The 22,924-nt window shown below is 37.2% G+C and overlaps 2 protein-coding genes across 4 annotated transcripts in view; one reads left to right on the top strand and one right to left on the bottom strand.

Annotated features, from left to right (window-relative positions):
- The window catches only part of PACRG (parkin coregulated), a 519,387-nt gene extending 505,430 nt beyond the window's left edge, over positions 1-13,957 (bottom strand). Inside the window, 1 exon segment of the mRNA XM_036871117.1 lies at positions 13,444-13,957. Coding sequence (XP_036727012.1) covers positions 13,444-13,587 — 144 coding nt within the window. The 5' untranslated portion in view covers positions 13,588-13,957.
- A 94-nt stretch (positions 13,958-14,051) lies between these two features.
- The window catches only part of PRKN (parkin RBR E3 ubiquitin protein ligase), a 1,292,350-nt gene continuing 1,283,477 nt past the window's right edge, over positions 14,052-22,924 (top strand). For all 3 annotated transcript variants that reach the window (XM_036871110.1, XM_036871111.1, XM_036871112.1), the window contains exon 1: positions 14,052-14,168. The gene's annotated coding sequence lies outside the window, so the exon portion shown is untranslated. The remainder of the gene's footprint in view (positions 14,169-22,924) is intronic.

The raw sequence follows: 22,924 nt of genomic DNA on the forward strand, positions 1-22,924 counted from the left end.
AAGACCATGTGATGCTGGCTTAGTGATAGATAAATAGACTAATAGGACAGACTAGAGAGTCGCCATTTACTATTTATAAATGGTACTAGATGGGTGGCTCTCCATATGGAACAGATCAAATTAAAGCCTTACCTCTCATTTCAAAAAATGAATTAATGACTAAATAATAATCTATATGTAAACATTACAAGAATAAAACATGTGCAAGAAAACAATATATCAGGATCAAAAAATATTTCTGAAACTAGGCACAAAATATACAAACCATAATGGGAGAATCTGATAAACATAAATACTTAAAATTAAATCTACAATTTCTGTTCATCAAAGAAAATGCAAAAAAAAAAAAAGTATAATGACAAGTCACAGGCTAGGAGACAATATGTCGGGTCCATATCCAGAATATGTACATATCCAGAGTATATAAAGAACATCAATATATCAATAAGAAAAGGACAGACAACCCAATAGGAAAAATGAGCAAAGACTAGAAATAGGCACACCACAGAGGAAAGAACCCATATGATTAACTATGAAAAGAAAATATATCACTAGTTATCAGGGAAATGCAAAATTAAAACAAGATAACATTTCATGTCCTTCAGATCGGCACCATTTTTAGTCTGAAATCACCAAATGACTAGGATTTGGGAAACAGCTGTTGGTAACTATATATATAGTTATATACATACATATAACTATATATGTATAAATATAAAACTTCGGAAAGCAATTTGACAAACTCTATTAAAGTTGAAGTTGAAGCTATACCTCCTTACCAACAATTCCACAGATGGTGAACTTTGGCATATGGCGCAGGGAGTCCTATCCAAGGATGATGTGATGCTGCAATGTACAAACCTAACAGTCTCTCAGTAAGAGAATGAATAAACAAACTGGCTTGTTCCTGTGATGGAATATGATATAGCAGGTAAACAAATTTCCACAAGTGTTTCTGCTATAACAGGACAAATATTCCTGAAAAACAAACTGTTCTGCAAAGTGGCTTACTAGAAGTGATCAGGTGTATGGGGAAAAATTATGGGAAAAATAATGCTTAAGAAGCTCATAAAAATCTCTGCGACTTTATATCCAGAGCACATATTAATCATTCTGATAAAAATGTACTAGCATAGTTAAAATTATTAAATTTCTAACCTTTGAAAATGAAATCCTGGAGTAAATATAGTGCTGTACCTTTAAAGAAAATGATGAAAGGAGGTGCTGTAAGGATGTACAAAGATGGAGCTTGCTTCATACTAAGTATCAACACTTCTAAGAGCAAGAACACAAACAGAACCAGGAGAAGTTGGTACTGTGGGCATTACTTCATATTACTTTGAACTACTCTGTCATCATGCTGCATTTAGCTGTTAGAATACTTTTCAATTAGCTGCTCTTACTTGGCACAAAATATTAAAAACATGGGGAAGATTACATATGAACCTCCTACTTATACAGATATTATTCCCCTGTTTATGAATTGAATATGAGCTCAAAGGCATTACAGAAATATGCACAGAATAGCTCAGGTGGAAAGGCAAGAACAATGCCCAGATTTTAATTACACACACACACACACACACACACACACACACACACACACACAGAGTTACAAAATGTATGGATGCATATACATATGAACCACTTATATTTGGAAGTGATATACACAAACTTTAGGATCCTGGTTATCTCTAGGGATGGAAGGATGGAGGGATGGAGAAGGAATGAGGATTCTTAGCAAGGATCTATTTATTTTTCTATAAGACTAGAAGTTTATTTAAAAGAATATGACATTATTATAACAAAACATTATTCTTTATAAACTCTAGATGAATACATGCCTATTTTCCACACTTATTTGTATACTTACATTGTTCAAAATGTAGAAAAACATGATTAAAATAAAACATGAGATTCAATGGGAATGTTATTAGATTAAAAGAGGCTGGATATAAAATAAATATAAATATTCTTAGGAAAACATACACCTATAAACATGAAGTGATAAAATATATTACTACAAGTGAAGACTATTAAAACAAGACAATTTTTTTTCCAAGTGATTTATATGATCCTTGCAGTTTCAAAGGGATGTTTCAGTTTTGCATATTATTAAAAGACCATCTGGAATACTAAACTGGTAAAATGTTAAAATTAAAAATCAACATTATGGATATGAATTCACAGGAGAGATTAGCTTCACCAGTTTCTAAACATATTACTGAGTTATGATACTTTAAACTGTGTTACACTGGTTAAAATTTCCTCTGAAATATCTCTGATTATTATGTATAATTATAATACAATAAAAGAATAACACAAATCAGCAGGGAATAGAACACTGCTTAATAAATAAATGTCTTTGGAAAAATTGAATAGCATAATACTATGTCCCTAAATGTTCTGAACCTCTATTAAACACTAATTAAATCAACTACAGACACAATTAGAACAATTAAATCAGAATCTTAGAGGATGGACCTAGAAATCAGTATTTTTTAGCTACCCAGGTGATTACAATTTGCAATCTGTGAACCACAGCCTTAGATGTTTCAAATCCATTTATAATATGTGTTATGAATGGGTTTCAGAGGTGCTGAGATATTGATACCCTCAACATGCTGCAGGTGGGGAAGATGGATAGCTGGCAGGGCTGGGGTGCTTAGAAACCTCAGGCCTTTGCCTCAGGCCTCAAGGAGAGGGTAGAACAGGCAGAGTCAAGCATTGCAGGAGTGGTATAGATCAAACCTTCATCAGAGTCTTCATATTCTGAAGAACTCTGATTCAGTAATTCTACTTCAGAAATTATATTTCAAAGAGATATTTTAAAATGCAGAAAAAATTGTATAAAAATATTAACTTTGTCATAATGTATAATAGCAAAAAACTGAAAGCAAACTGAGCGAATTACTAAAGAAATTATGGCACATTCAGAGAACAGAATTTTATGAGGTGTTTTTAAATGTACAAGAGGAGTTTGTAATGACATGTAAAATATTAGCAAGTTAGAAGGAATCTGTACAATTTCATATAAAGTATTATAATTATACACAATACAAGCTAAATATGCAAGCTATATAAATGTGTATTATGTACATACATTTCTCTAAAGTACATATATACTTTACTTATATATTCTATAAAATATATACAATTTAAAGAATTTTAAACATATATATAATGAATAGAATTTATGACATAATTCTTTTGGGCAAAGAAAGCATAAAATAAAGAATGAAAACTGAGTGAGCAGGAAGCTTGGTCTGTCTTGTCTCTGAGCCTTTTCCTATTGCCCCTAACTCTTCCCCTCAGTTCCCCTCATCTTTTATATTTCACCAAACAAGATTCCCTTTGAGAAGTCTTTCCAGCCTCTTTCAGGCCATTCGGTGCTGTGGTCTCATAGCATCACACACTTCCTCTCTGACACCTTATAAAAACAGTAGCCATCTCGCTACTGTCATAAAATGAACTGAGAACAACCACAGCTAAAACAAAGTCTACACTCTCCTGTAGGCACTGTGAATTCTGTTCTTGGATCAAATTGGACCATCCAAAGCCTACATACATATACCATGTGGATTTAATCTCATGGAAAATCCAGTTCCTCAAGATAGATTTTAACATCACCTACCTGGCCCTTACTGAAGTCTTTTGTGGATGAAATTGGCCAGTGTACTTCAAATAAGAAATAAAAATATAGATATGGTGTGTTGCATGTATTTAAAATGCTACAGGATCAATTTCTCTGAGAACTCAGTGTAGAGAAAGCTTGAATTCCCTATAGGGATTGGCAGGCTACTTCTTTTATGATAATGAGAAATGTATAATGTTCCCCTTTTGGCCCCTTCTGATGCCAAGAAGCTCAGAATGAAATTTGAACATCAATCAATAAACATACTGACACTTATGAATGAAAAAAATTGATTCTCCTTTTCTTAAGCTCAAGCTTCCTACTTTAATTACATTTTATTTCATTGTTTCACTGTTGTTTGTTCTATTTTATTTCTGATCATTCTAATCTATTCTCAAAGTCTTTTGTCTCAATGTATACGTGTCTTATTGTGAAACTATTGAAATTGGTTGAGGAAAACATTATAAATAAATACATAAGATAATGTTTATGATCATTTTTTTTTCTCACGAATGTATATTTTAAAAAGAGGAGGATGAAAGTCACCATTAAGAGAATGAAAAGGAAACTCACTGACAGGGAAACTATACTTGCAATACATGTATTTGACAATTGCTTTATATCATTTAGAATAAAATATGAAGAATAAGAATCATTACAAATAAATACACCCAATCAAGCCAAGAGAAAAGGAGGCAAAAGTCTAGAAAGGCACTTCACAAAAGACAACCAAATGGCCAATAAATAAATTAAAAAGTCTTAAACTCAATTAGTCAGAATAAAAATGAATATTAAATCCACAATGAGATAACATTATTCACCCACTAGAATACCTAAAATGCAAAATAAAGAAAAAAGTAGTTATCGATGATATTATAGAGCAAATGGAACTCTTATTCAGAGCTGGCAGGAGTTTAAATTTGAAAAATCAATTCTGAAAATGGTTTTTATATAGTTACTAAAGCAAACATATGCAAACCCTAGGACCCAGCAACCTGGACATTCTTACACATGTTCTCCAAAAATAGGTACTAGAAAGAAGAACAGAGCTGGAGGTATTATGCTCTCTGACTTCAGACTATACTACAAAGCTACAGTAATCAAAACAGTATGATACTGGCAAAAACAAACAAACAAAAACAGACACACAGATACATGGAAAAGAATAGAGAGCCCAGAAGTAAACCCATGCACTTATGGTAGTTTAATCTATCACAAAGAAGGCAAGATACACAGTGGAGAAAAGACAGTCTCTTCAATAAGTGGTGCTGGGAAAACTGGACAGTTACATGTAAAAAAATAAAATTAGAACATTTTCTTGCACCACATACAAAAATAAATTTTAGATGGTTTAAAGACCTAAATGTAAGACCAGAAACCATAAAACTCCTAGAAGAAAATACAGGCAGTATGCTGTTTGACATAGATTTAGCTTTTTTTTTTTTTTTAGCAAATTTACCCAATTCAAAAAATGGGCAAAAGAACTGAATAGACATTTTTCTGAAGAAGACATACATACAAATGGCCAAAGGCACATGAAAAGATGCTCAACATTGTTAATCATCAGAGAAATGCAAATCAAAACAATGAGATATCACCTCACACCTGTCAGAATGGTTATCATCAGAAAGACCGTAAATAACAAATGCTGGCGAGGATGCGGAGAAAAGGAACCCTTGTATGCTGTTGGTGAGAATGTAAATTGGTGCAGCCACTGTGGAAAACGGTACAGAGGTTCATCAAAAAACTGAAAATAGAACTACCATATGATCCAGCAATTACACCCTGGGTATATACTGGAAGAAAATGAAAACACTAATCCAAAAAGATACATGTATCCCAATGTTCATAGCAGCATTATTTACAATTGCCGAGATATGGAAGCAAACTAAGTGTCCATCAACAGATGGATGGATAAAAAAGATGTGGTACATATATACAATAGACTACTACTCAGCCATAAAAAAGAATGAAGTTTTGCCACTTGCAACAACATGGATGGACCAGGAGGGTATTATGCTTAGTGAAATAATTCAGACAGAGAAAGACAAATACTGCCTGTTATCACATGGAATATTGTCTGTTATACATGGAATCTAAGAAACAAAACAAACTAGTGAATATAACAAAAAAGAAACTGACTCACAGATATAGAGAACAAATTAGTTGCTACCAGTGGGGAGAGGGAAGGGGAGAATGAGCAAAGTAGGCGTAGGGGATTAAGAGGCACAAGCTACTATGTATAAAATAAATAAACTACAAGGACATAGTCCTTGGCACAGGGAATGGACACTGGCACAGGGTATTTAGCCAATATTTTACGATAACTATAAATGAAGTATAATCTTTAAAAATTGTGAATCACTATGTTGTACATCTGAAACTTATATAATATTGTACATCAACTATACCTCAGTTAAAAAAAAAATACTAGAATTTTCCTAGTAGCACTATTTGTAAGTCTTAACCTAGAAGTCACATAAATACTCATCAACACAGGAATGGATCAATAAATTATGTTATATTCCCACGTGACAATAGTAGAAAGAAAGGATCTGTGATCATATGCAGTAATGTGGGTGAATTTCACAATGGTGATCCCAGAAGTCAGACATAAAACAACTACATACTCTATGATTCCACGAATATAAGCAGAAATCTGTTGACAGAAGTTGGGATAAGGTCAGCTTGGGATGTATCTGGGCAGTGACTAGAAAGGTCCTGAAGGGGTTCTGTGGTGTTGGTAAGGTTTCTTGATCTGGGTCTGGCTACACCAGTGTGTTTGGTTTAATATTTATCAAGTGATATGTGTACATTTTCCACTTGCATGTTATGCATCTACCAAAGTCTAAAAAAAGTGATCGAGAGGATTGTTCTCAGTTAGAAAAATCTAGTAATATAGCATACATTCTTTGCTCTGCCATTTAATAGGTGACCCACAACAACAAAAAATTAAATTGTCTGAGATTTATATGCTAAATGGAAAAAAAAAAAGTCTGCCCTGACTCCTCATAGGATTGCTTAGAAAGAGAAATGGAATAGAGATGATGAGCCCTATCACATATTAAAGCATACACAAAGCCACTATCATTAATATACATATAGCACTGACAGAGCATTCAAATTAAATAGGCAGATTTTTTTTATAATCCAGTTTAACTATATGTGAAAGGTAATGTAACAACTTCTGACCAATTTGGAAAAAATATAATAAAATTTATACCTCACTTCTTAAACCAAAATGAATTAAGATGAAGTAAAGCTTTAAAATAAAACATTGAAATTATAAGAGGACTAGTGAAAAAAAGGTTAAAATTTTCCCCGTAATATTAAATAGGAGAGAGCTTTACTAAGCCAAGCCACTTAAACATTTTACAATGGGCATGTATAACTTTAATAAGAAGCTAATTAAAAATGGCATAAAACATTTGTAAATTATTCTCATTCCTATATTTTATACTTATTTAACACCATTAGCATTTCCTTGAAGTTGCTGATTTGAAGATGATTGCTAATTATAGTATAAAACATGGTCATTCATTAATTCATTTGACAAAAAAAAATAGCTCCTACTGTGTGCCAGGAACTTTTCTAGAGCTGGAGATGCAGCAGTGAGTGAAACAGTAATAATTCCCTGCCCTCAAGGAGCTTACTCTGCAGTGGAAGAAGACATAAGATAAACTAGATTAATATTAGAGAGTGATCAGTGTCTATGGAAAAATACAACAAAGGGAAAGAAGATGAGTGTGTTGAAACAGGGATGGAGGGGGTTATTAAGAGGTTGACATTTTAAATAGTCGGAGAGGCCTCACTAAAAAGTTAGTTTTTTGAACAAATATTTGAAGGATCAAGAGATGGTGATATGTAGGGGGAAATATATTTCAGGCAGAGGGAACAGGAAGGGCAGAGGTACTGAGGCAGCTGTGTAACTGGTATATTCAAGAAACTGCAAGGAAACTATTGTGGATGGAACAGAACGAGGGAGGGAGGAAGTACTAAGTTATACATATAAAGAAGAAATGGCAGCTAGATTACATAGTGCCTTATAGGAGCTTAAAAACTTCAGCTTTACGCTAAGATGAGCCACCTGAGGATCTGAAGTGAGCAATGTCATCATCTGGCTGAGTTTTAAAGGGAACTTCTGGGCTCCTCAATTGGAGGAGGGTGGTTTAAAAAAAAACAAACTAACTAAAGACAGATAACAGTTATAACAACAGGAGGAAAAAAGATGAGATAACAGAAAAGTGTAGAATTGCTTTCGTTCATTCATCAAATATTTATTGAGTACGTTGTTAGGTGCTGTTAGGATGAAAAAAATGACTTGGACACAGATTCTGCCCTCACAGGGAATTTACTCGAGGAGGTAAAACATGGGTAGACATAACTCTAATATGTGGTAGAAAACAATGAACAAAAATAAGTTTCCATCTTGGTTGAGAAAGAGAATTAGGGGAGTCATCTTGGAGCAGTTGGCCTTTCAGCTGGCTGCAAAAATATAAGCTCCTTGATGGCATGCATTTAGCCTCTTCCTTACTGCTAGATTTCCAGCACCTAAAAGAGTGTATGGCACAGTCAGTGATCATTTGTTACCTAATGACTGAAGGGATTTGTGTTTGCACATATGTAGGGAGAAGGGCATTGAAGCAAAGGGAACAACACAAGCAAATTCAAAGCAATGAAGAGTTACAGTTTAATTTGGTGGAAGCAAATGAGAATAGTGGGAGATGAAATTAAATCCATAGAATAGGGTTAGATCACAGAAGGCCTTGCTGGTCTTGTGGAGGTACCATGATTTCTTGCTATAAGGACCAACGATCTCCAAAAGCTTTCAGCAATAATAAGAGGACTTTGTACTGGAAGGATAAGTGCAATAGTACTGATAGTTGATTGAGGCAATCAACTGATTGGTGAGTGGAGTCTAGAGACCAGTTTAGATGATACTGCAAAAACCTAGACAAAAGGTAATGAGGGTCTCAATGAGGTTATTGTCACTTGGTCCCTTCGTCATTCGCACTTCCACTGTCCTAAGTGGGTATTTGTAAGCCTTACCATAGATGTGCATTTATTTGTACTGTAATTATTTTACTTGTCCCTCTTCTTTTCTTTTCTAGCAATATTTAACTCTCACGGTGGACACTTCGAATAAACCCCAAATTTCTGTTCTTCCTTTTGTTACAGTAATGAAATGCCTCAAGTTTTAGCTGGACACAGAGCTACCTGTCAGAGACTACATTTCCCAGCCTCTCCTGTAAGTGGTTGTCGCCATAAGCCTAGGCAATGGATTTGAGCAAAAGTGATGAGTGCAGCTTCTGGAACATGCTGCTTGCTCTCCATTTCTTCCTACCTCTTCTTGCAGGTTGCTCCTTACTCATTTTTCTCTCCTCTTGCATGAAGTAGGTGTTGGAGATTATGCCCTTTTGGAACTATATAACTCTTAGCCCTTTTCCTGAAGAAACAGGTATGGGGGCCTAGAGTTGCTGCAAGGGTCAGTCTTTCATAGGCTTTTGCAAAAAGGGAAAATATAGGCCTATGACTAAACTCTGGCCAGTGGGATGTGAATGAAAGTGGGGTGCTGTGTCTGGGTCATGCTCATAAAAGGAAGCACTCTGTTTCTTATTTCCTCCATTGTGAGAGTAGGGATTTGACCCTGGTGATGGTGAGCTCACCTGGACTCAGGGCATCATCCTGCAGGATGCAAAACAAGAATATACAAGGCTCCTAAGTCCCTGGACCTATCTCATGGGGAAGTAGTGCCCAGTCTCCATGAATTGCCTACAAACTTATACTCTGAGAGAACTTCCATCTTACTTAAACTATTGTTATTTGGTCACTGTTACAGCAGCCAAATCAATATCTTAATATATCATTTATAAATACTGACCATTGCTCCTATGTGTTGAATGAATTAGTAAGTATAAAAGTTTCTATATAAGTAAAGTAATATTAAGAATTATTTCTCCCATTCCCATAAACTTTGAGCATAAAACATCTATAGTCTACTGAAAAGGAAAGATGTAGTATAAAGCTTCAGTTGAATTCAGCGTCTCATTCATCATAACCTCGGGCCCATATCCTAACTTGCTTTACAAGGTAGGTTAGCACAGAAAGCAACTACCATCTGTTGAGAAGAAGCCAGTACAACACTGGGTTACTGGTTTCTGGTTATAGGTTCTATCAGACCACAAACAAAGCCTTTAAAGGGAAAATAAACTAGGAAATCTTCAAATTCTGCATCTCCTATCATTCTTTTGAGTCAAATGTTATAATAATATGAATTTGATTATTATTCTCTGATTGCAGGACTTTTGTCATTGCTTGTTTCTATACAGAATGCAACAACAATTTCACAGAGGTAAAGTAAAGGAACTACTTACAGTTGAAGAACACTTGACATCGGGATTAAAAACAAAAACTAGCTACTTACATTTATCATTATTTTGTAAATAATTTTGCATTCACATACATAGATTATGACTGTTTAAGGATTTCAGCTTGCACAGCCCACCTCATCATATCTGTCTATGATCAAGCTTGTATACTTATATTACTAAAGCACCCTCAGTGAAACATTGGGAGTCTCCATATACCTCCTTAGGATATAGTTCTACAAGTCTTTTGGGGAAGTACACTGGAATGGTGACTTATTTAATTAGCGAGTGTTGGAAAGAGGAACTGATGGCAAGCCCTAACACTAGAAAAGTGGTTTGAGGTTTGGCTTTTGGAACAAGGAGTTGCAATTAAGAAAAGCTGGACAATCCCACTACTGGGCAAATACCCTGAGAAAACCATAATTCAGAAAGAGTCATGTACCACAATGTTCATTGCAGCTCTATTTACAATAGCCAGGGCATGGAATCACCCTAAGTGTCCATCGACAGATGAATGGATAAGGAAGATGTGGCACATATATACAATGGAATATTACTCAGCCATAAAAAGAAACGAAATTGAGTTATTTGTAGTGAGGTGGATGGACCTAGAGACTGTCATACAGAGTGAAGTCAGAAAGAGAAAAACAAATACCGTATGGTAACACATATATATGGAATCTACAAAAAACCAAAAAACAAAAAATGGTTCTGAAGAACCTAGGGCTGGGACAGGAATAAAGACACAGATGTAGAGAATGGACTTGAGGACACGGGGAGGGGGAAGGGTAAACTGGAACGAAGTGAGATAGTGGCATGGACATATATACACTACCACATGTAAAATAGATAGCTAGTGAGAAGCAGCCGCATAGCACAGGGAGATCAGCTTGGTGCTTTGTGACCACCTAGAGGGGTGGGATATGGAGGATGGGAAGGAGATGCAAGAGGGAGGAGATATGGGGATACATGAATATGTATAGCTGATTCACTTTGTTATAAAGCAGAAACTAACACACCATTGTAAAGCAATTATACCTCAATAAAGATGTTAAAAAAGAAAAAAGAAAAGAAAAGCTGGAGATTGCCATGTTATTTCCTGAATAGAAATAAACCTTAAGGACTTCCCTGGTGGCGCAGTGGTTGAGAATCTGCCTGCCAACGCAGGGGACACGGGTTCGAGCCCTGGTCTGGGAAGATCCCACGTGCCGCGGAGCAGCTAGGCCCGTGAGCCACGACTACTGAGCCTGCGCGTCTGGAGCCTGTGCTCTGCAACAAGAGAGGCCGCAACAGTGAGAGGCCCGCGCACCGCGATGAAGAGTGGCCCCCACTTGCCGCAACTAGAGAAAGCCCTGCACAGAAACGAAGACCCAACACAGCCAAAAATAAATAAATAAACAAATACTTTAAAAAAAAAAAAAGGAAAGTCTATTAATTAAAAAAAAAGAAATAAACCTTAAGAAAGAGGGGTGTTTTGACTATGTAATGCTGAAAAGTCTATACTGTCGAGGGCAGACATGTTGAAATGTTAATATTGGATATGAAAAGGAAGGGTTTTATTTCCTGTACCACTGAAGTTAGTTTGTATAAACAGTCTCTCTCTTTTATCAAGACTTGACCATTGTTGTTAGTGGTGGTTTTCCTTGGAGTTTTAAGGACTGAGACTTTGTTTTGCTGATCCCAAATCCCCAGAAGTATGCTGAGCAAGTTCTCAGATTTAAAAAAACAAACAAAAAACAATCAAACAAAAAAACTATTGTTGACTGAATGAATGAATGGATGGATGAATAACGTTTGCATCTAACAATTATGATTTCCACTAAATGAAGTGAAGGAATGACTCATCCTCTTTTGAGGATCCCAAAGGAGACATAAATATTACACTAAGGGATTTTCCTTAAGTATATGGAAACAAAAAGATAATTTATCTCAAATAAGTTGTTTATAATGAAGCCTGCTTCATAATCAATTTTTTTGTTTGAGTCTTATAAGCATATTTGTTACATTTTTCAATACTGAAATACTTGATTTTCCAGAATTATGACTTTAGGTGAAAAGCTATGTTTTTTAAAAAGAAAACGTGATTATAAATATAGGTTTAGAAAAAAAAAGAATCTGACCAATTTTTCACATGTCTTTGAAGAAATATAACATTGAAAAATATCACTAAAATTATAATCATATATACTGTTTAGAAGAAAAAAAGAAATAATTAGTTTTAATGTTATGGTATTCTGTGTTGCTGATAAATTAGTCATATTGACTCCCATGACCACCTATTCACATGAAATACATGCAAAAGGACTGCAGTTACAACAAGCAGAAAGTTTTAGTCTATTTCTAAGAATTTTAACTATTGCGATTCAACTGACGCACATTCTGACAACCAGAATTTCATTTTGTGTAGCAACATGGGAATCTGGCCTCAGGGTCTAAAGGTGATCTGTTTCATTCATGTATTTTAAGGAATAAGGTATTAGGTTTGCAACATTTATGTAAAACAAATAATGACACTGGAAAGCAATGCTCTTCATTTAACATAATGAGTTGCTCTACAATAAGTCAGATCCTCCCAGAGTGTAAATTACACAAATTTGAAAGCTGCATTTATTATTGAATATCTCATTCCCAGACAGGTGCTTACTCAGTAGTAAAACCTGGTGTAGCATACCAAATTAAAAGTTTTTTTTTTTTTAAACTATCATGCACGTACCCAAACCATTTGTGTGCAGTTTAAAACTTTTCCTCCTAATCGTATTGAGAATAATTGATTTTTACTACCACAAAACAGTAGAAATGAAATATGAATTGTATTAATAGGCAGAGATACTTGAACAGAAGCTTGGATTGTTTAAAATTAATAGTTTAAAAGATCTATCTGGAAATAGACTTCTTATTAAGTTGCCTTTTAGTACTCTAACATGCCATTTTGTGAGAGTGTTGTTAGAAGAAATGCTAGGATATTCTAAAAATTTCTAGGTTGATTGATGAAATTTCTTACTGTTAATTAATGAGTTTACGTTCCCAGCTGTACATCATCAGCACATGTTAAATTTTGCAAGAGAGTTTATGATTTCTAAGAACTCTCCTTCTATAAGGCCTTTTGCTGAGTGAGATAGTTTAGGAATCAGTAAGTAAAGGGGATCTTTCTTCTTTGTGTAAATAGCTTAAAAGTAAATTTACGTGGTCTAGAAACCGTGAGTTATTAGGAAGGTGCTTAGAAACGGGCACAGTGCATCAGCTGCCCGAGATCCCTGCTAGCAGCCTAGCCTGGACCTCCACACTCTGTTGGGCACCGTCTGTTACTGGCCGAGCAATTGCCGTTTTTGGCAAAGACCACCCTAGATATGGGCTCAGAATCCATCCTAGGGCTAGCCATCCTCTACAACCTGGTGTCCCCTGATTCGGAGCGAGTGCATTCAATTCAGGAAGATCACTTACGACTGAGTTTTTCATCATGGCTTTGACTGTGAAGCCCTCAGAAACCAGGGAGTGAGGCTGGTGCACCGGGAGCGGCAGCTTGGTCCTCTTCGGCAGCTTGTCTGGGCATTTGTTTAAGCTCAGGGTCTCTTTTTCTGCCACCATCTTCCTAGAAAATGTCTTGTTCTCATAAAACGTGTAGTAAAAGAATCAATGAGTTTTACGGATGGGAGAAGGAGGTCGGGAAAAAATGTGAAAAGGCGCGTTACTGGTAGAATTTCACGCCCTCGTAGCGCTCAAGTTGATCCAGATGTTTGGCAGCTCCCAGGTGAAGGGAGTTGAGGGGAGAGGAAGGGCGGGAAGAGGGCAGGACCGAGGCTAGAGCCGCAACAAGCTTCCAAAGGTAACCCTCCGGGTTGCTAAGTGACACGTCAACACTGCGGCCGAACGACCCTGCCTCCCGGTTACGGACGTTTCCTAGGCCTCAGGCCGAAAGGGCGGCGGGCGCCGGGCCGCGGGCGGCGGCGACCGACCTGAGGAGAGACTACGCATTAAAACTACGACTCCCAGAAGGCCTCGGGCTAAGCCCCCTTTGCGCATGCGCGCCCCCACCGGAGGGCGCGGGGGAAAGGCTTCCTGGACGATTTAACCCGGGAGTGCCGCTCGTGTGAGGCGCAGGCGGGCGCCGGCGTGCATGTAGGCCGCTGCTCGCCCGGCAGCCTCCGACTGCCCAGTGGCCATGATAGGTACGTGGGTACCTGACAGGTACAGCCTCTCTGCGCCGCCCCGCGCCCAGCTGTTGTGCCGCGCCGGGCCTCGGCTGACAGGGACGCCGGGGTGCCGCCCGTGTCCGCTGCCCGTGGCAGGGTGTCAGTGTCCGCGCCGTCCTCAGCCCGCGCCGCCGGCTCCCCGGTGCCCGCCGTGGCCCTGGAGAACAAGTGTGTGTGTGTCCTAAGCCCCCACCCGGCCCTCGTTTGATGGGCTTCCCCCTGGAGACAACTTCGCGAGGGACCTTGGCGTGCGCCTCGGCGCTGCCCAAGGCGAAGGCTGCGTCCCGCGGTCCGTCAGCGAGCGCACCGCCCGCCGGACCTCGAGGGCCGTGGGAAGGCCCCGCCTTCCGCCCCGGTTTCCGTCCCTCAGGGCGCTTGGGAGGCTGTCTTCCCGCTTAGGACAGGTTGGGACCCACTCTCCGGAGAACTCTTTAGGGGAAACGCTCGCGAAGCGCGAAGCTCTAATGGACGGTGCCTAGGGACGATGGTTGAGGTCAAAACAAATTCCTGCAGATGGATTTAAACTTCTTGCTCCCTTGGGTTTTGTCTTCTAAATCCCTAGAGGTCTGAGATGAAAGAATAATTGAGTCAGTGATAGCAAGGATGAAGACTTTCGCCTAGTGAACTAACGATTCATTATGCAAAAAACAAAACAGAAAAACAAACACAAAAACATTTTATACACAGAAGGCCCTAGGTGCATTTATGTGAATAAAGCTTTGGAAGTGGCTGTTAGAGTTGCTTATAAACACTGTAATATATAAGATTAGAAAAGTTCCTGTCTTCCAGGATTAAGCCAAAAGTTATTTTAAGGGTTATCTCTGAAAATTAATGGAAACGCACAGTGTGATTACAAAACATTGCTGTTTGGGGAGTTTATTATGACAGATTTCCTGTAGATTATGTATTGGTTTGGTGAGTTTATTTGGGGATTATTCTTGAATGGGCACCACTTACGAAACGCAAGTACATCTGAAGTTATATGTCGTCTATCCAAGAAGATAGAAGGTGATTTTTAAAAATATGTAAGTTTGTATGCACTGATAAACTTCTTACATCTTTTATTTATTAAACGAATGTTAAAGTGTAAAACGTTCTATCCGTCACTAGGAGAATCATGCCAGCTAACTGACACTGTGTTTGCAACAATGATAAAACCTAAGGATGTTGTTCAGTTTTTCTTACCTTTCTAGCATGGTATGATTGTTGGTGAAGCTATATACAGGCAAGAATTTAAAATCTGAAAATCATCACTTAATTCTAAATTGTTATCTAATAGACGATTATATAGATAACTTTGTTAGAATGAACTATGTTTAGGCAGTTTAGTTTGTTTGGGATTTAGGGACACAGGAAGGAAGCGTATTATCTTTAGATTTGATGAGTAGACATTTATTAATAACTGGTAGTGACGTGGAGAATGTAAGGTGGATTTTTAAAAGTGTTCTTTCTCATCCTCCGGCTATTGTTTGACACAGTGCAAATAAGTGTATTACAACATAAATAAATCCATGCTCCCTCCCAAGAAAAGTACCTTACTTGTTAAAACCATGTGGACAATGTACAATAAATTACACAGCTAGTCAACTACTTGCATTGCCTAATTCGGTCAATGGGTACATTTTAATAAAAATCTTAATTGCCAATTTTGGAGTTGGTTCAGTTGAATAATGCCAAAGGTAAGTGAAAGTGGGAGCAATTGAAGGAAAGTCTTGGAGTGATGTTTCCCGTTTCTGACTAAACTTTGGAGCCAGGAAAGGCCTTATTTATAGTCTATATCCAGTGATATACTGGAGATTAAAATATACATTAATATATATCTGGGGATTATTTTATTTTTGTTAAAGACATGTGTGCTGCTCAGAACTCGCCTCTTTTGTGCCTATGCTGTCTTTAATTTGCTACACATTTTTTAATGCTAATAGTACTCTTCTACTTTATTTAAATCTCAGCTCACTTTTAAGGAAAAACAAAAATTGCAGTTCTTGGTAGAACAGGAGTAAGGGAGATTGACTGTTGCCTCATTACCAATAAAATTACTTTTCTTTGCTTTCTCAAAATTCAGGATTCTTTCTTGGCACAGAGACTGTTTCAAAAGTACTTACATTTTCCAGTTAGATTATGATTAGTATGTTAAATGCCCTGACTCAGCTATAGAAATATAATTTAAGTGGGTGAAAAATTATGACGTTTTGAGAAATATGGAGAGCACTTTAAGATAATATAAAGCATAATAAAAAAAACTTAAGAGAACTCAACTTAGAAAAATGTAATTTTTGGTACCTCTCTTAAAATTATATTTCACCCTTTTTTTTTTTTTTAAATTTTTATTTATTTATTTATTTATTTATTGGCTGTGTTGGGTCTTCGTTTCTCTGCGAGGGCTTCCTCTAGTTGTGGCAAGAGTGGGCCACTCTTCATCGCGGTGCGCGGGCCTCTCACTATCGCGGCCTCTCTTGTTGCAGAGCACAGGCTCCAGACGCGCAGGCTCAGTAGTTGTGGCTCACGGGCCTAGTTGCTCCGCGGCATGTGGGATCTTCCCAGACCAGGGCTCGAACCCGTGTCTCCTGCATTGGCAGGCAGATTCTCAACCACTGCGCCACCAGGGAAGCCCCCCACCCTTTTTTAAAATTACCATTTTTGTGTGTTTAAAATTGAATTTTAATAGTAATATTTGTGGTATATTCTATATGTATGTTGTATAGAACTGGATTTAGGTATTTAAGTAGTATCAGATGTTAAAGTGCGTGGATATATATGTAACCATGTTGCCAATTTTGAAATTCAAACTCAATGTCTTAAAAATGATTTTTGAGTGATTTAAAAAATAATTAGAACATAATCTCTTCTGTATCTTGTTTAACTTAACATCTCTTAGAAGACTTACAAATCTTCATGTACAGATCCACCCTACAGTAATTCCTGTCTAGTATTTAGTGGATATACATAACTTATGCAGGTACTCTCCAATAAATGAGCATACAGTAGGTTTACAGACAGTTGCTATCATCAGGAAGGTTTGTGTCCATATCATTTTATTTGCATATGTAAGCCTATATGTAAAGTAAAAATATTATTACAGTTTCTAAGTGGATTTTCTAGCTAAAGGGTTTGTAGACTTTGAATTTTGCTAGGTATTTCCAAATTGTTTAAAATAAATCACCCTGTTTTACATTTCTATCTGCCATAACAAGGTAGCAAAGAGCTGTCCTACTCCTCTGAGCTGAAAAATTACAAAAAGACATCCTCCCCAGAACTGACCCAGCATTCAACAGCAAAGCACCTACTGGGTTTCCCCTCTCTCTCCAAAGACTTATTGCCTTCGAACAGTGCACAAGGTGTACAACTGTCCTTAATGGCCCTGCCCCCCTCCAACAGTGTTTATAAGAGTGTCCACGTTCCCCCTGTGTACCATAAAATATTTTTATTTTTGTCTTTCTGATAGATGAAAAACAGTATATTTTAATTTTTTTAAATGAATCTTATGAAGAAAAAGCCTTCACTTCTCATTTTATAATGCTTTATTTTCAAGAAAGCAGATTCAATAATTGAGTATCTACTGTGTTCCCAGTACTGTTCCAGGTGCCAGGGATACATGAGTTAAAAAAAACAAAAAACAGAAAAAAACACCCCGCCGTCATGAATGTACAGTCTAACTGTACTTTTTGCCCACAAATCTGCATATTTGTTTTAAAGCTTGTATGCAGTGAATTTTAAAGTCTCGGAATTTATATTTTAGTTAAATATACTGTCTACTGCTACTTGCTCTGCCATTTCAGTAATTTTAGATGAGAAGTGACCCTGCATCTAAGTACCCAAGGTAGGCTCTGAAAGCTGTTTATGATGAGGTACAGTTGTGTCACAAAAGAAGTTCTAAGTTTTTGCATAGATTTCATGTAATTATGTACAGTTCTTCTTTGGGTCCAAAGGCTCTAGAATGATGCCTCTATGCCCTTTTCAACTTTGGAACTATTTGTAAGGATTTTTTTGAAGTCTACATTTTTTTGAAACCTCATGCCTTCTTTGCTTGAAAATGATACAATGAAAGTACTTTGTATTAAGATATGCAAATCCATTTCTACCTCCAAAGCTTCTATGAAAAATTCAGAAAAAAAAGTTCTTACTTTGTAATGTTTCATATTCATGAAAGCAGGTTCAATGCAGAATACTTTATTCTGTTAGCTTTTAGTTTTTTGATCAATGGAAATTATTTCTTACCTGCTGTTTCTTCAGCCTTTAATTGTGGCCCAGTGCTTATATAGTGTTTCTGTTTTAATTTGCATTTAATGAGCTCATTTTAAATGCTTCTTTGTAGTAATCTGAATGGTTTCTTTCTTAAATTTTTTAATATTAAAGAAAGAGATTTATGTTGCAGCTCACCTTCCTGGCTTATTTACTTATATGCTTGGTGATGTATTGAGACCATCTTAGGACATTTGTATTTTTAAGAATGTTGATGGGTTCTTGATGATTTCTCCAGTTGGATCTTACTGTAAGACTTGAATAGGGTTCCCCATAAAGGATAATTTTAGAGCCTTTAACATCAGAAGAGAGAAGAATCTCTGTGTACAGCACATAGCAACCTTCCCCATCCCTTAAACCCCCACCCCTATCAAATTAGGGGAAAAAAGTGGTGATTAGGGAACTAATATTGGTGTTCCAATTAAAACATGTTCATTATTTATCCATGTAATTGATGAATGCACCAGTTATTCCTACTATTAAATTTTTTTTGAACTTTCAGTGAATAAATAATATTACCTGAGATGAAGCCCTTTGCAGTTACATCGTCATTTTTAAGCTTACTCAGAGTAGATCCATTTTCCAGAACATGGAAAGACAGGAATTAGACACCTGAAATTCACTCAGTATTAACACGGAGAAATGGGACTGAGGTTTGTAATGTGTGTGTTTCTGAGGTGAACCTTTGGTTTTAGCATCTACCTGTACTCTCCCTTTTTCCTTCCCTCATTTTCTTCTTCCCCACACTCTTTGCTTTTGTCAGAAGCTGGACTTTTAATGTTTCATTCCTTAGCTCACAGAAGCAGCTGCTTTCTGACTAATTAAAGAGGTGAGCTCTTTCCTTGCTTGCCTCTGGGGTTTCCACAGGGCTTGCTTGGTTATACAAGTGTTCCTGAGGGTCATGACTGGAATTGTGTGACTAAACAGACCAGGACCACCATGGCTCCTCCCATAGACATTCTCTTGACAGGGAGTTGTCTGCAGTAAAACTACTCGTAGGCCCAGCAAATGCATTTTGTTTTGAGGGGAATCTGGTCCTGATTACATTTTTTGCCTTGAGCCAGAGTTCTGGGGATTGAGGAAGCTTGGACTGGCTTGAGGATAGGGCAGGATTTAGGCTTACTTATCTGGAGAAATAAAGACTTAAGAATAATAATTTATGCTCTAGGTCTTCTCTCTACCTGTGAATTATGGCTTGAAGTCCTTTCCAGCTCCCTGGTGGCTCCTCAGGGAGTGAGAGGTACAGATTTAAGCACAACTGGGGCAGCATTGCCTGAGTCGCTGCTTATCCGGGATGCTGATCACAAGCAGATGTGGACTGCACAAGTCGGTTGGCATCCGCTAAGTCTGGATATATGTGTGACACTATCTAAAGATGTTTTTAAATGAAGATGGCTGAATTCATAGTGTGGGATGGGAATTGTGTGTGTTTTACTGTGCAGTTTGGACATAGTTATATGATATAAACAGAAAGTGATATATAGTGGAGGTCTGATATTTGCTTCCCACTGTTGTTCATTGAGGAACTGGTGACATGCCCAGTCAGTGGTAGGTAAGGGAATTTCTTCCTTTATTATGGTCCTCTCTGGAGTTTTCTTCTTTTTTTATTGCCTCTGTGTGTGTATGTATGTGTGTGTGTGTTCGTATGTTTCTTACTACATGCACATTTTCTTATCAAATGTATTGAATTTTTTTCTCCATCAGCTTGATTTCAAGAAAGTCATCAAATTATCTTATTCATAGTTTATGTTGCTAGAGTTTCACACGGGGTCTGTATCCTCGCCTTTATACCCTGGCAACTGGGTACTGTGCAGTACTGCAGCACGTTTTATAACTCTTTTTTTTGGGGGGGGAGCGGTGAGGGAAGCTCTAGAATTACTTGTATTTGGGGTTTAACATCTAAAGAACTTCTCTGTTGAGTCCAGTTATGGTTGTCACAATTATTCGTATATAAATTTATTAAACATTTCTTCTGGCTCCTGTACTCAATTTAATCATAGTATGCCCAGTAGAATGCAAGTAATGCAGGTAAAGTTAGAGAAGGGTGGAAATGCCATTTGAGGTCTGGTTTCTGGAGTGACATGATTTTTTTTTTTTGTCCTCAACAAATGTTGACAACAGGATGATTAACATTAATGACCTAAGATTGATAAATATGTGTGAATTCTTTAATAGTTAAGAAAGATTTTTTTTAAATTAATATAAGAACTTTCTTACCATAAATGAGAACTAGTTAGCTTTTTTTTTTAAACATCTTTATTGGAGTATAATTGCTTTACAATGGTGTGTTAGTTTCTGCTTTATAACAAAGTGAATCAGCTATACATATACATATATCCCCATATCTCCTCCCTCTTGCGTCTCCCTCCCACCCTCCCTATCCCACCCCTCTAGGTGGTCACAAAGCACCAAGCTGATCTCCCTGTGCTATGCGGCTGCTTTTCACTAGCTATCTATTTTACATTTGGTAGTATATATAAGTCCATGCCACTCTCTCACTTCATCCCAGCTTACCCTTCCCCATCCCCGTTTCCTCAAGTGCATTCTCTACGTCTGTGTCTTTATTCCTGTCCTGCCCCTAGGTTCTTCAGAATCATTTTTTTTTTTTTTAAGATTCCATGTATATGTGTTAGCATACGGTATTTGTTCTTCTCTTTCTGACTTACTTCACTCTGTATGACAGACTCTATGTCCATCCACCTCACTACAAATAACTCAATTTTGTTTCCTTCTATGGCTGAGTAGTATTCCATTGTATATATGTGCCACATCTTCTTTATCCATTCATCTGTTGATGGACGCTTAGGTTGCTTCCATGTCCTGGCTAGTGTAAATAGAGCTGCAATGAACATTGTGGTACATGACTCTCTTTGAATTATGGTTTACTCAGGGTATATGCCCAGTAGTGGGATTGCTGGGTCATATGGTAGTTCTAGTTTTAGTTTTTGAAGGAACCTCCCTACTGTTCTCCATAGTGGCTGTATCACTTTACATTCCCACCAGCAGTGCAAGAGGGTTCCCTTTCATCCACACCCTGTCTAGCATTTATTGTTTGTAGATTTTTTGATGATGGCCATTCTGACTGGTGTGAGGTGATACCTCATCGTAGTTTTGATTTTCATTTCTCTAATGATTAGTGATGTTGAGCATCCTTTCATGTGTTTGTTGGCAATCTGTATATCATCTTTGGAGAACTGTCTATTTAGGTCTTCTGCCCATTTTTGGATTGGGTTGTTTGTTTTTTTGATATTGAGCAGCATGAGCTGCTTGTATATTTTGGAGATTAATCCTTGGTCAATTGCTTCATTTGCAAATATTTTCTCCCATTCTGAGGGTTGTCTTTTCATACTGTTTATGGTTTCCTTTGCTATGCAAAAGCTTTTAAGTTTCATTAGGTCCCATTTGTTTATTTTTGTTTTTATTTCCGTTTCTCTAGGAGATGGGTCAAAAAGGATCTTGCTGTGATTTATGTCATAGAGTGTTCTGCCTATGTTTTCCTCTACGAGTTTGATAGTGTCTGGCCTTACATTTAGGTCTTTAATCCATTTTGAGTTTATTTTTGTGTATGGTGTTAGGGAGTGTTCTAATTTCATTCTTTTACATCTAGCTGTCCAGTTTTCCCAGCACCAGTTATTGAGAGGCTGTCTTTTCTCCATTGTATATTCTTGCCTCCTTTATCAAAGATAAGGTGACCATATGTGTGTGGGTTTATCTCTGGGCTTTCTATCCTGTCGCCTTGATCTGTATTTCTGTTTTTGTGCCAGTACCATACTATCTTGATTACTGTAGCTTTGTAGTATAATCTGAAGTCAGGGAGCCTGATTCGTCCAGCTCCGTTTTTCTTTCTCAAGATTGCTTTGGCTATTCGGAATCTTTTCTGTTTCCATACAAATTGGGAAATTTGTATGGAAACAGAAAAATGCCATTGGTACTTTGATAGGGATTGCATTGAATCTGTAGATTGCTTTGGGAAGTATAGTCATTTTCACAATGTTGATTCTTCCAATCCAAGAACATGGTATATCTCTCCATCTGTTTGTATCATCTTTAATTTCTTTCATCAGTGTCTTATAGTTTTCTGCATACAGGTCTTTTGTATCCTTAGGTAGGTTTATTCCTAGATATTTTATTCTTTTTGTTGAAATGGTAAATGAGAGTGGTTCCTTAATTTCTCTTTCAGATTTTTCATCATTAGTGTATAGGAATGCAAGTGATTTCTGTGCATTAATTTTGTATCCTTCAACTTTACCAAATTCATTGATTAGCTCTAGTAGTTTTCTGGTAGCATCTTTAGGATTCTCTATGTATAGTATCATGTCATCTGCAGACTGTGGCAGCTTTGCTTCTTCTTTTCCGATTTGGATTCCTTTTATTTCTTTTTCCTCTCTGATTGCTGGGGCTAAAGCTTCCAAAACTGTGTTGCATAATAGTGGTGGGAGTGGGCATCCGTGTCTTGTTCCTGATTTTAGAGGAAATGGTTTCAGTTTTTC

The sequence above is a fragment of the Balaenoptera musculus genome, chromosome 12, assembly GCF_009873245.2.
Source record: "Balaenoptera musculus isolate JJ_BM4_2016_0621 chromosome 12, mBalMus1.pri.v3, whole genome shotgun sequence".
NCBI classification, from domain to species: Eukaryota; Metazoa; Chordata; class Mammalia; order Artiodactyla; family Balaenopteridae; genus Balaenoptera; species Balaenoptera musculus.